This window comes from Dipodomys merriami, unplaced genomic scaffold (assembly GCF_024711535.1).
Source record: "Dipodomys merriami isolate MVZ:Mamm:240054 unplaced genomic scaffold, mDipMer1.0.p SCAF_4, whole genome shotgun sequence".
Classification (NCBI taxonomy): domain Eukaryota; kingdom Metazoa; phylum Chordata; class Mammalia; order Rodentia; family Heteromyidae; genus Dipodomys; species Dipodomys merriami.
This window is the reverse complement of record NW_027205603.1, coordinates 41,097,621-41,110,263: the sequence shown is the minus strand read 5'-3', so window position 1 is coordinate 41,110,263 and position 12,643 is coordinate 41,097,621. Positions and strand designations below refer to the sequence as shown.

General features: G+C 34.7%; 1 protein-coding gene across 1 annotated transcript in view; it reads right to left on the bottom strand.

The window, feature by feature from the left end:
• The window catches only part of Prex2 (phosphatidylinositol-3,4,5-trisphosphate dependent Rac exchange factor 2), a 255,380-nt gene that overhangs the window by 72,040 nt on the left and 170,697 nt on the right, over nt 1–12,643 (bottom strand). Inside the window, exons 28-32 of the mRNA XM_069990875.1 lie at nt 11,790–11,872; nt 10,759–10,849; nt 10,001–10,129; nt 5,825–5,866; nt 2,495–2,712 (exon numbers count right to left, since the gene is read on the bottom strand). Of these exons, the coding sequence (XP_069846976.1) occupies nt 2,495–2,712; nt 5,825–5,866; nt 10,001–10,129; nt 10,759–10,849; nt 11,790–11,872 (563 nt within the window). The remainder of the gene's footprint in view (nt 1–2,494; nt 2,713–5,824; nt 5,867–10,000; nt 10,130–10,758; nt 10,850–11,789; nt 11,873–12,643) is intronic.

Genomic DNA, 12,643 nt, shown 5'->3' with positions numbered 1-12,643 from the left:
GTAGTGAAATAAGTGAAGGAATTTTCATTGTATTCAAAACAACCAGAAAGGAACTCAACCCAAAGAAAGACACATGGCAGGGGAAAAAAAGGTGAAGAAAATGGTCATTTTTGCACTGTGGTGCAATACTTAAAGCATGTGTGTGTATGTGTGTGTATATATATATATACACACATATATATATAAACACATATATACATATATCACATATATACATATACATGTATATACATACATACACATACATCTGTGTATAGTTATAATGGGTGCTGGATAAATATCTATTAGACTCTTTTTTTTGGTGCTGGTACCAGGTTTAAACTAGCATTTTGCTAGTTGATTTGAAATAAAGACTTTTCCTGGGCTAATTTCAGACCTTTATTCTCCAGGTCTTAGCCTCTTTATGAGCTAAAATTATAGGTGTGATTCACTAGCATGCGACTCTACTGTTATTTTTAAAAATCATTTAGATGCAGCAGAAACAACATTTTGTTTATTCAGACATCAGTTAATAGAAATTTGTGTTGTCAATACTTTTTAAGTTATTCTGAATATTTGGGTTTTTGCTTTCACTGTACTGGAGTTTGAACTCAGAGCTTCATGCTATGCTTGCTAGTTGGATGCTCTACTACTTGAGCCATACCACCTTTTTTGCTTTGGTTATTTTTCAGATGAAGTCTTCTATCTGTTTTTGCCTAGCCTACTATCTACGGCCTCTTGCTTAGCTGGGCCACATGTGTTTACATCAATCACCATTGCCTGACTTACTGTTGAGATTCAGTCTTAGCAAACTTATTTCCTGAGCTGGCTTATTCCATGATCCTCACAATCGTTTTCTCCAGAGTAGCTGAGATTACATGTGTAAGCCACAATTTTTCTGGAAATATCTGTGCACACATTTTTGTGTAAATGGAATTTTTTGTTTCATTTAGGTATTAAGTAAGTGTGGAAATTCTGGGTAATATGGAAACTCGGAAGTTTTAAGTAAGTGCCAAAATGATTTCCAAAATACTTGCACTATTTTACATTCCATGTAAAACTCCATATGCTGTGATTTTGTGTTTTGTAGTTTAAATGACACTGGTGGTCATCTTTCCAAGTTATCATTCCCATTTTTATTTCTTATCTAGTGAGTTTATTATTCAACTTATTTCCTCACTTTTAAGTTGACTCATTTATCTATTTACTATTTATTTTTGAGGGTTCTTTATAGAAGAGGGTTAAATGTCATTTATTAGCTATGTGAGTTATTAATTACCATATTATTTATACATGTTTTCCCATTATTAAAAAATTTGGGTAAGATTCAGTTTAAAGCAAAAGACACAGTGATTTGATAAATGTTTTAAAATTAGGATATAAAATACAAATGAGGACTCATTTATTCACTTATTCAACAAATACTTTGTCCCAACCAGATGTTAGGGTGTGGGCTTTCTATCATACATAATTTACATTTGACAATTGATAATTCATTTTTATTGTTTTTAAATACCTTTTCCAAAGTGATTTATTTCAAATTAATTAGGTAAGAAGTAAAACACACACATGGATTCAACTGAGTTTTTAAAAAGAACCTATTTCTCTTCCTCTAAAGTACACTGAGATGGACTCTCTTACCTTAACACTCCAGAAACTGCTACAGTTGGACAATGCAACAATCCCCTCCCTCCCACCAACATCACTGAAGAAAAGTACTAGTGTGATGTATGAACTCATATATTTGCTTTAAAACACAACTATATTACTTGGCAGGTCAATTTTCTACCTGTATAATGATAAAACCTACTTATATATTAATAATCTCAGTTCTATTCAATAAACACCTGAAATTTAATACAAGAGTGAACAGGTATGCCTTTCAACCTCATAACAACTATGAGAACCACAGAAAGTATATAGAAATAAGCTCTAACTTCCCTATAGTTTCATTAAGATGTTCCCATGTGCTTTCTTCCTATCCACTGACTATAGCGTATTTTTCTTCTAGTAGCTTCATGTTCTTAGATTCAGTGGGATAAACAGACTCACAAAGAAAACAACTATAATGATTGAGCACATGCAAATTTTAAATAGCTGGCCAGACAGTCCCGCATTCAAATCCATCTGAGTTGCTCTATCAAGCACACGCCACAACGGGAACCTGGGTTTCTCTGAGGCTGTTCCTCCAGGACAGAAAATGAAAAAACATCTTTATAAGCCCTCCTTCATTCTGATGACTTTTTTCTGTCTGTCCTCAAGGATCCAAGAATTAGTAACAAATGGAAGCTTTCTCAGCTCTTAACAACCACAGACAACAGATTAAAAAATTAAGAACACATACGTTGTACATATTTATTAAAACCTGAAGGAAAGATAAGTCACTGAACGACTCTGGACACAATAATGAAGGCAATAAAGAGAGGGTGGAGTAACCAACCACTCCACAAGGGAGTAGCATGTGAGGATGTAGGTAATAAATGACATGGACAGAAGGCATCCTGTGACTTCTTACCAAGTTTGGTGACAGAAGTGATTGAAAGTGGAAAAGAACCCCTGCATTCGCTATCTGATCCAGCCACCTCCTGCTGGCTTCCCAGGTTTCCATCTCACTCTCCTTGCTGTTATCAAACATCTGGTTTAAGGCCGCCATGAGCTGCTCTGAGAAGGCGCAGACAGTGGCCACGAGGCTTTGACAGAAAACCATGTCTCTCCGAAGCTGTGTTTCACTATCTATAGTTAAAGAGAACACAAAGACAGCTTTCAGACATGTCGTGCACTGGAGAAAACCTATTCACAAAGCATTTACAGGCAGGGTCATTTGATCTCCCCCAAAAAACTCATGCCAGGTAGAAAATGAGAATCTGAGCTTTATAAATCCACATATATTTTAGCAAACACGTTTCTTTAAATGAACCATTAATTACCATAAAACATACAAAGTATTAAAACAATTTCACTTAATTGATATTTTGACTCTGAAATCAGTAAATTGTTTCATAAAATCTGAAGGAAATAAATACATTTATTTATATTTTCTTACCTGATGGAACACAAGTTACATTTGCTGAAGAGTCCGAGTCCAATACTTTAGTTTGTACTGACAAATTATAGTATTCTTAGTTTTTAAACAGCTGCTAAACATATCCAAATATTAATGTGAAATATAAGTTCCTATATTGTTTTGACTAAGTAATGGATTTATATCTTTAACAAATTGATTTTTCTGTATGTTTTATTCTTCAATTGACTGGGTTTAGGAGTGAGCCACTTTGAAGGTATGTTTGACCTATGAAAGCCATCTTCAATCAGAGCTTTTTTTAAATGAAAAGAAGATAATATCCCTGATTTTCTTCTGTGGGTGGCTGGCTATATGCAAACCAAAAAAATCTACAAAAACATTAAGGTACACATTCTGCACACTGTAAAATCACACAGACTAAAAAATATCCTCTTCACAAAAATTTATGAAGTATTTTAAGGGCTTACAGATACTTTCTGTAATGAAGAAGAGTTATCAATTATAGTGTATAACCTAGACAGAAATGTTATCTTTAGTCAGTTGACTTTCTCTTTCATTGACCAAAAGGTATAATGTTAAGATGCTTATCAGGAATGTCAAACATCTGTTTTTAATAACCAAAAGCACACAATCACACGTGTGTGTATGTGTGTGTGTATTTGCTTTATCATTAACATTTTTTCACTTGAAAATTTTATTAGAAAATAGATTTCAGTGTAAAATGGATTTTCAGTTGAAATATTTAATTTAGATTAAATTTTAACTTATTAGGTTGAACTATACAAAGTCACTGCTTTGGTGATTCCCAGTGGTTGAATATGGCAATACCATACAGTTCAACTTACTAAATTAACCCATATATGGTAGATATTTTCTTTAAATAATTCTATACTGTATGTCCCCACCCCACTTGGTGGGCAAAGTGTTTTTCAGGGAACTACAAAATGTTAAAAAAAAAAAAAAAAAAGGGACAACTGCAGAAGGGGTGCCATTGTCAAGAAGCACTATACTCATAATCTGACACATGGAATTGTACCTCCTTTATACAAGTATTTAATAATAATGATAAAATGAAAAAGAAGACAATTCAGACAGCTCAAATATGCAGCTAGAGTACTGAGGTTTAAGACAGAAACTAAAGTAAAAATGGCACCCTCTCACATTTTAAATTCATACTTTGCTTTTTACTTGTTCTAAAATGAAACAAAAATCCAGTGAACTTTCAAAAATACTTTAGAAGCTCCAGCAAGAATACGCCCACTCATAGCTTGACAATAACCTAAGGAAAAATCAAATTTGTAAGAAATTGCTATTACACATTCAAAAGTGGGATGCAAAGATATAACAAAGAAAGGTTCTGGCTCCATTGTAAACTTGAAAGAGATCACAAAAGCTAATGGCTTGGCCACCAATGGAAATAATTTTTTTCCAAAATGCTTTTGAGAAGAAATTCTGGAATGCATCATTTTTTTAACTCTAAAAGAATACTCAACTGTTTAATCAATCCTCTGTCACTAAATTCTTTATATATTTATGCCAAATATAGGTTTCCATTCAACTTCATTATCAAATGATGGATGACAATTAACATTCAGTAGGTTGGTTAACTTGACTCATTCATTCAATTATAAGAAAATTTCCTTGTGTGCTAGGCTATACTTATAAATGTATTTGGAATAAAACATTATACTGAATATTTCATAGATAGGCTCCTGCTCCTTTATTTTCCACTTACTTTTCCAATATATATTTTTGAGCACCAAGTGCAAATGACTAATTTAGGCATTTTTTGATGATCAGAATAGATTTGGTGGCCTTTATGAAATTAACAGCTTTTCATTTGTAATTTGAATTTTGATCAAATATTTAATTTCCTTTAGGGTCACTTTCTATAGCTAACTGTTTTTTAGCTTTCACTCAATGTGGACTACAAATGTTTAATACAAATAGCACTGTAAAATACATTGTTTTAAAATAAAATCTGTTTGAACAGTTAACTTTCTCACATGCAATTTCTCCTTGGGAAGGATGGGAGGAGGAGGGACTTAATTTCACAAAGTAGTCAAGGTTGGGCTTTGAACTGGCAATCCTGCCTCTACCTCCAGAGTGTGCTGGGATTATACACATTACTCCTTGCCTCACTTTGTTCTCTTGTTAATGATATATTAGATAGATAGATGGATAGATAGATAGATAGAAATGCTTTTATCTGTAACAAAAAATGATCATAGTCTTGTGTATTTTTATTTAAACTTCTGCAAGTATTTTTTTAATCTAGGTAAGGCTTTAGAGGAAGAGAGATCATACTCCCATTTATCTTTCTGAATGGTTCAAAATATTCAATTTCTTTATTTTTTTATTTTCTAGGATTTTAACTTTCTTCTTCTTCTTTTGATCATGGGGCTTAAACTCAGGGTCTAGTTAGTGTCCCTGGGTGTTTTTGCTCAAGTCTATTACTCTACTACTTTGACCTGTGACTCCACTTCTGGTTTCCTGGTGGTTAATTGGAGATAAGAGTCTCATGGACATCCCTGCCTGGTCCTACTTTGAACTCAAATCTCAGCCTCCAGAGTAGCTAGGATTACAGGTGTGAACCAGCACTTGGCAACTTTATTCTTTATATTTTTCTAAGTATTTCTTTTAAAAATTATCCCTAAGTAGTTGTACTAAGAAGTTCCATTCAACATGCTGGTTTGTGAGTATAATGCATTTGGATCAATGTCAGCCCTTAATCTTCCTCCATCTCTCCCAATTTCTATTGCAAGACTTCTAAGATCTTGAGCTACAATTGCTTCAAATAGTAAAAATAATGCAAAATACTACCTGAATACTCAAGAAGAGCCAAGAGCATCCTACACTTCACCTCTGCGGAGAGAAAACACATCGTTAGTTACTTGTTCTTTTCCAGCTACATCACATGTTGTCTGGGTAGCAAAAGATTAGCAAAATCTTTTTATATTAAATAATAGAAGTTCCATTTGCTTGACATATTACTCTTACCCATCTGCTTAGATAAATCCCATCCATTGCTTAAAATTCTGAAATGTCTTCCACTTCTGCATTGTGTGAGTAGGAGGAAAAACCACTCAAATCCTGCCAACTCTGGAGGTTATCCTCAGCTGTTTTAGCTTGTATTGTGTTCTCTAAACTCCTATATAAGACAGTCTATGTTTGCTACTATTATTTAAACTTTTAGTTTTTTATTTCATTTAATTTTTGTCTACCATGGGGCTTGATCTCAGGGCCTGAGCTATATCCTTGAACTTTTTTGCTCAAGGCTAGGGCTCTACCACTTTGAGCCACAGCTCCACTTTGAGCTTTTAGATGGTTTATTGGAGATGAATCTCATGGCCTTTCCTGCTGGAGATGGCTTCAAATCACCATCGTCAGATCTCAGCCTCTTGAGTAGCTAGGATTACAGGCATGAGCCCCCAATGCCTGGCTTATTTAAACTTTTAAAGGTAAAGGTATGTTTGTGTACATATATGAGGTATTAATAAGTGAACTACATACTCACTGTATTCAATGACTGATTTATCTTTCTACTTTCAACTAGTATTTCAGTAGGTAAAACTTAAAACTTACAAAGTTCCTTCCAGGGTTTAATATTATGGGATGAAAAAGAGAATAAGAAATGTCCTATTCTAGAAAGGTCCACAATGATGACAAAGGGACAGCACTAACTGATTAGAAATGCAGGAAATACTTCAAAGAGCATAAATTCCATAACCCAGACTGCAAGAAGGATTTTAGAGGCAAGATAGTACACAGAAGTCAGGTTCAGACAAAGTATTGGATCAATTTTAGCACTATAGTATTAGAGAATTGCTAAATGACTTTGAGTTTTATCTACTTCAGTTGTAAATCACAATATCTACCTTATCTATTGCACAGGCATATGGAGAAAAATAAAGTTCTTCATAAAAAGCTTAAAATTTGAACTCTCTATGAAGGGGGTAGGTATGGAAAAAGTGGGAAATAGCATTAGTAAACGAACATAGTAGAGAATAAATAGCAAATGCCTAACCATACAGCATAAGGAGATTTCATTACATCATTAAAAGATTGAAGTTAGGTGCCACTACCTCACATCTGTAATCCTAGCTGAGGATCCAAGGATCTTAGTTCAAAGTCAGCTTGGGCTGACTTTGAAAAGTCCATAAGACTCTTATCCCCAATAAATTACTCAGAAAAAAACAGAAGTAGAGCTGTGGCTTAAGTGGTAGAGCATTAACCTTGAGCACAAAGAGGCTCAAGGACAGAGCCCAGGTCCCAAGTTCAAGCCCCAGGATTTGCAAAAGAAAAAAAAAAAGTGAGACTGTGATTTAAGTACATATACAAAGCCCTACTGAAAACAGCTTCTAACACCAGATGAATGTAGATTTCTCTTATAGAAAATCACCACACCATGTTCTAGAGTAGAATATTGACACTATGAAAATGATATTGTAAGAAAACAAATCTGGTAATAGTCTAGGTGAATCAGAAAGCTATCACCTCAAGGAAACATGTGAAAAAGAAAGAAATGTTCATTAGAACAAACACAGAGGAAAGAAAAAAGAAAAAGAAAAGGTAGATTGATGCAAAGATGGATGACTTTGAAAAAAATAAGACACAATTCTTTGAAGAGGAAAATAGTTGCAAACACGTTCAGTAACAGACATATGAGATGACGATGGAAGGCTGCTCCAGTAGAAACATTTGGCTGGTAACAGAAGTCCATAACTTAGCTGAGAAATTAAGTGAGAGACAATGACCATCTTCGTGATAACTCACAATCAGACCCTGTGGATCTGGTACTGTCTCTGTTCTCTCCTTCTCCTATTTTTTTGCAAGCTACAAATGTATGTGTAAATAATGCTACAACTTTTGAAGACTTGTAACAAACCTTCCTTAATAAAGGCCACAGATTTGTGATATTTTTATATCATATTTGGGATATATTTCATGGGGTATTTTTAAATCAGAGACTCAGAGATATCAGAAGTAAGGTTATTCCATCTATCTACATAAACCATGAAATACTAGCCTGGTGGCATGATGTCAAGTTTCCAGCCAAGACTGGACTACGCATTAAGTCACTCTCTCACTACATGAAGACAATTTGGGAAGTGGAACGAAAACTACTTGAAAGTGAATAGAACATAATTGGGTTAAGGCCAGGAGGTTACCCGTGGGCACTTCCACATAACAAACAACTGATTTCAAGGACTCTAATGTGCTGTTTTCATACCATATAAAAGCAAGCCACACAGACTACCACGAAATGGCAGTTTGCTCTCCCCTTAGATTGTGCCCTGGATTGAAGCAGTGAGTGTAAGCTTATCATTTTAAATGACTCATTCAACATGACAATGAGAATTCTCACTCAAAGAGGAAGCAGCATTTCGCTGAAACAGAATGAGCAATGAAACTCTGCAAAAAGCCTCATCTAAACCAGCTACAGGGCTCCCATAATCAAAAGATTCATGATTCTATACCATCCAATCAATACGGGTATCTAGTTATCATTTCTGTGGCTGCTACTTGCAATTACTAAACACAAATGCAATTTCCTTTCTTCACTAACCAGAAAAACTCAAAAGATGATGAAAACTACTACAGATTTACACCTTCTGGGAGTGTTAGGAAACTAAAAACTACCTTTTGAGAAAGCATGGCCTTTAATCAGAAACTATATATTCTTCAATTACCTAAACTTTGCTGTCTTTAAAAAAATTATTTATCATTTTTGCTATTCATTATTTGGGAAGTTTTTAATTCAGACTTTTCACTGAATTCAATGTTACCAAGTGTCACAGGAAATCATGAAATTGAGTCATATAATATAATATGGCCAAGAAATGCATCACAGAGTAGAACTGCTGTGATTTGTTTTGGGGAGAGTTCTCTAACTGCCTAAACTTCTTCTCTGATTTAAGTGATGAAATCTGAGTGCATTTCTATGCATAAGACTTTGGAATAACGGAATGTTTAATCTGTGTCTCATTTTGTAAGTGAGGAAATTAAGGAATAAAGGAGGTAAGTGGCCAGATAGACCCCATCATATATAAGGAACTGTACTTTGGCCGTAAAGTATGTAATTCTTGCTAATTTACCCAGAAAATTTTTGTAATTGGGGTTATGCTAGATTCCTGCTGGATACTCTTAGTCATTACTAAATGCAAACTGATGACTGAAAAATCAAGAGGAAAGCTCTGGTTATATATATTTCCCAACCTTAGCACTGTCAACATTTTGGGCCAAATGCTTCTTTGTTGTGACAGATGGCCCCTTGCATTGTAGAATACTTAGCAGCATCCCTGGTGTGTACTCTCTAGGTGCCAGCAACATACCCCCACTCGGACAAAAGTATCTCCAGACACCACCCACCACTAGCCTAATGATGGAGAAGACCACTGCTGAATTGGACAACTTTAAAATTGCAAGCATTGCTCATATCATGTTTACTATCCTAATTATTTTAGAAACTCTCAGATTTTCTACTTAGTAACTCCAACCTCAAACAACAGTCAATCAGACTCAGTGGCGCTGTCTCCATGCTTCGCATCTCCAATTTACAGGTTGTACCAGTGACAGGCTCTCACGTGAATAATGCCATGGAAGTTAATCACCATCAATGGAAATAAGCACTGCGAAAGAAACCTATAAACTAAAAATGTGATCTAGGCAATTATTTTGTGATAGATTCACCAGTGATTTTTGTCTTCCTATATGAATCTTTTACGGTGTTTTGTTCTGAAACTGTTTCAAATTAAAAATCTAAACTCTGCATGTTCCACCTGTCTATGTATGAGACTTATTTTACTCATTCAGAATATTGTTCATGACAAACACTACAAAGCCTAGACTCAGGCGATAGTGTGATAAACCTTCCAAATCTCCTCACTCTTTTATTCATTTACTCCTTTTCTCTTCTCCATAATGAAATACTGAACCAAGAAATGAGGCATTATGGGATTTCTGATTATTGATGTGCAATGTTCTTTTCATGCTGACCTTCCACAAATTTTCTGATGCTCTGAGCGAGAGCCCGGACACTACTGGGAAGATTCCAAGGATCTTGCTTGATGTGAAGCCTCAACCTTTTGGGACAGCTCAGCTTTGCTTCCATTTCCTGTTGAAATTCTAAATAAAGATAGACAATCATTCATAAGTCTCAAACAATTAATTTCCACACAGTTAAGCCCATAGGCTTCAGAAATGTTTCTTTAAGACTGTCATCTTAAAATAATATCATAAGGACAGAATTTGGACCTAATCAAAATAGAAAATTTCTTAAACATAAAGTCAAATTTTATTGTCATTTTTCTTACAAATGTTCCAACAAAGAGGCAAATTTAGACAAAAAAGTTGTCTCTTTTAAATCCTAAATAGGATATGAGAATATGATCTCCCATTCTGCTTGAGTGCCCATTTCACCCATTTAAATTCCCAGATCACCTTCCCCAAACATAACCAGGTAAGCATTATGCTTGATTACAGCAAAAGCAACTTAATACTTACCTTTGATTAGTACATCTTTGCTTAGCCTGGCTCCTACAGTTACCTAACATTTTAACTTTCAAATATGTCATTTCAAAGTGACATATAAAAAACTTTAATTTTAACATATTCATAAATGATCAAAACAGAAGAGTAGTACTGGGTGAATTATGACACCACCATTTTTCTTCTACGTGCTTTGGTTTCATGACTCTTTTGTCTATTGCCTTTTGTTTCCTAGTATCTTCTACTAGTTATTTTGCAAACATTACCTTGTAATCCTCGACCTGGAGTGAGATACTTGGTTTGCTCAAAGGCCCTCACCACAGCTTGTCCTTTCAGAAGGTTGGTAATTGAATCCACCTATCAATAGCAGATTTCTAAGCATTACACACTTTCCACAATGCATGAATATACATTTGCTAATCTGAAATGTTTTGTTCTTAAAGAAATAATTGGCCTGACACTGGTGGCTTATGCCTATAATCCTAGCTAGTCAACAGTATGAGAATGGAGAATCATGGTTTGAAGCCAGCCCAGGCAGGTAAGATTGTGAGACTGATCTCCAATAAAGTACCCAGAAAAAGCAGGAAGTGACACTATAGCTCATGTGGTGGAGTGTTAGTCTTGAGCAAAACGAAGCTTAGTGACAGCACTCAGGCTCAGAGTTCAAGCCCTAAGACTGGCCAAAAAAAAAAAAAAATAGAAAAAGAAATATGCTTTTGAAAGAAACCCTAGAATGTTTAAAAAATCTATTTTTACATAAAATATTATAATCAGCACATTTTCTCACCAAATAACATTCCAAACGATTTCTTATTATCATATCACATATTAAAACAATGTAAGTTTATTTCGTGAAAGCTTAAAACTTTATGTATGAGCCTAGAAGCTATTGAAACCTTTCTCAAAGTAGTAAGACCTTCTACACTACAAATTTTAACAGTAGCTATAATCCTTTTGAAAATGTAAACTGAAATGGGTATCAAGATAATATTGTACTTTTGGAAATTCAGAATATGGTTGAACAAGAAATTTCCTAACGTATCCACAAAAGCTTCAAAAATCACCAAAAGGCTAATGCTTATGAGAATAAAGAATTTTCCAAGAACTATAAAATACTTGATATTCACCACCATCCTTTTAGTTAGTTAAGGAAGAAATCTCTATACCTCTCTGAAATTAAAAAAAAGGTAGAGGGACAAAGTGAGGCCTTTTCATTCTAGTACCAAACTTAAAAAAAACATCTGAAGATATTCAACACTATAGTCTATAAAAAAGATCCATAATTGTCCCATCATACCTGGCTGAAAAGATGCTCAAGACAACTGTGTATCTTGTCCTGTTTATCATGAGAAATGCGGACACTAAGGGGAAGTTCATCACCTAGATGGAAAACACAACAAGCAAGAAATCCAAAATTTTCAAGCCAAAATATTCTCACATTAAAGACAAACAATTCCAAACAAGTTCTTTTTTTCTTTTTTTCTGATTTCTTTTATTGTGAAAATACTATACAGAGGAGTTACAATTACATGGGCAAGATAAGAATATATTTCTTATCAAGCATTGTTGCCTCCTCCTTTGTTTCCCCTTCCTATCCTTTCCCATCTCCCCTCTCCCCTACCCCCTAACCACCACCTGCCCCCCCCCCGCCAAAGTTGTACAGTTCATTTTTCAACATAACGACTTATACATCTCGTTGTTGCAGTGGGTCCACCTGCATCCTTATTTAAATGATTTGTATTTTCCCTTCCCCTCCACAAATTATACCAACATCAAATACAGTGAAAGCAGGGGTTATATCGTGGGGGAGGGACATACAAAGCAACAAAGAAATCATCTTATAAATATGTTAGAAACAATCACATGAAAGAAAACACATTTGAATACTTATCTTGGGGTTCATTTCACCTAACATCAACTTATCTGATCATTTCTGCTTGTCTCAGACATATACTAGTTATTGCAGATAAGGGAAACCATGGGGCCTATGTTTCTTTGGGCCTGGATTACTTCACTTAATATAATTTTTTCAAGTCTTTCCATTTCCTTCCAAATGGGGCAATGTTATTATTTCTGACAAAGGCATAGAATTCTATTGTGTATATAGACCACATTTTCTTGATCCATTCTTCTACTGAGGGGCATCTGGAT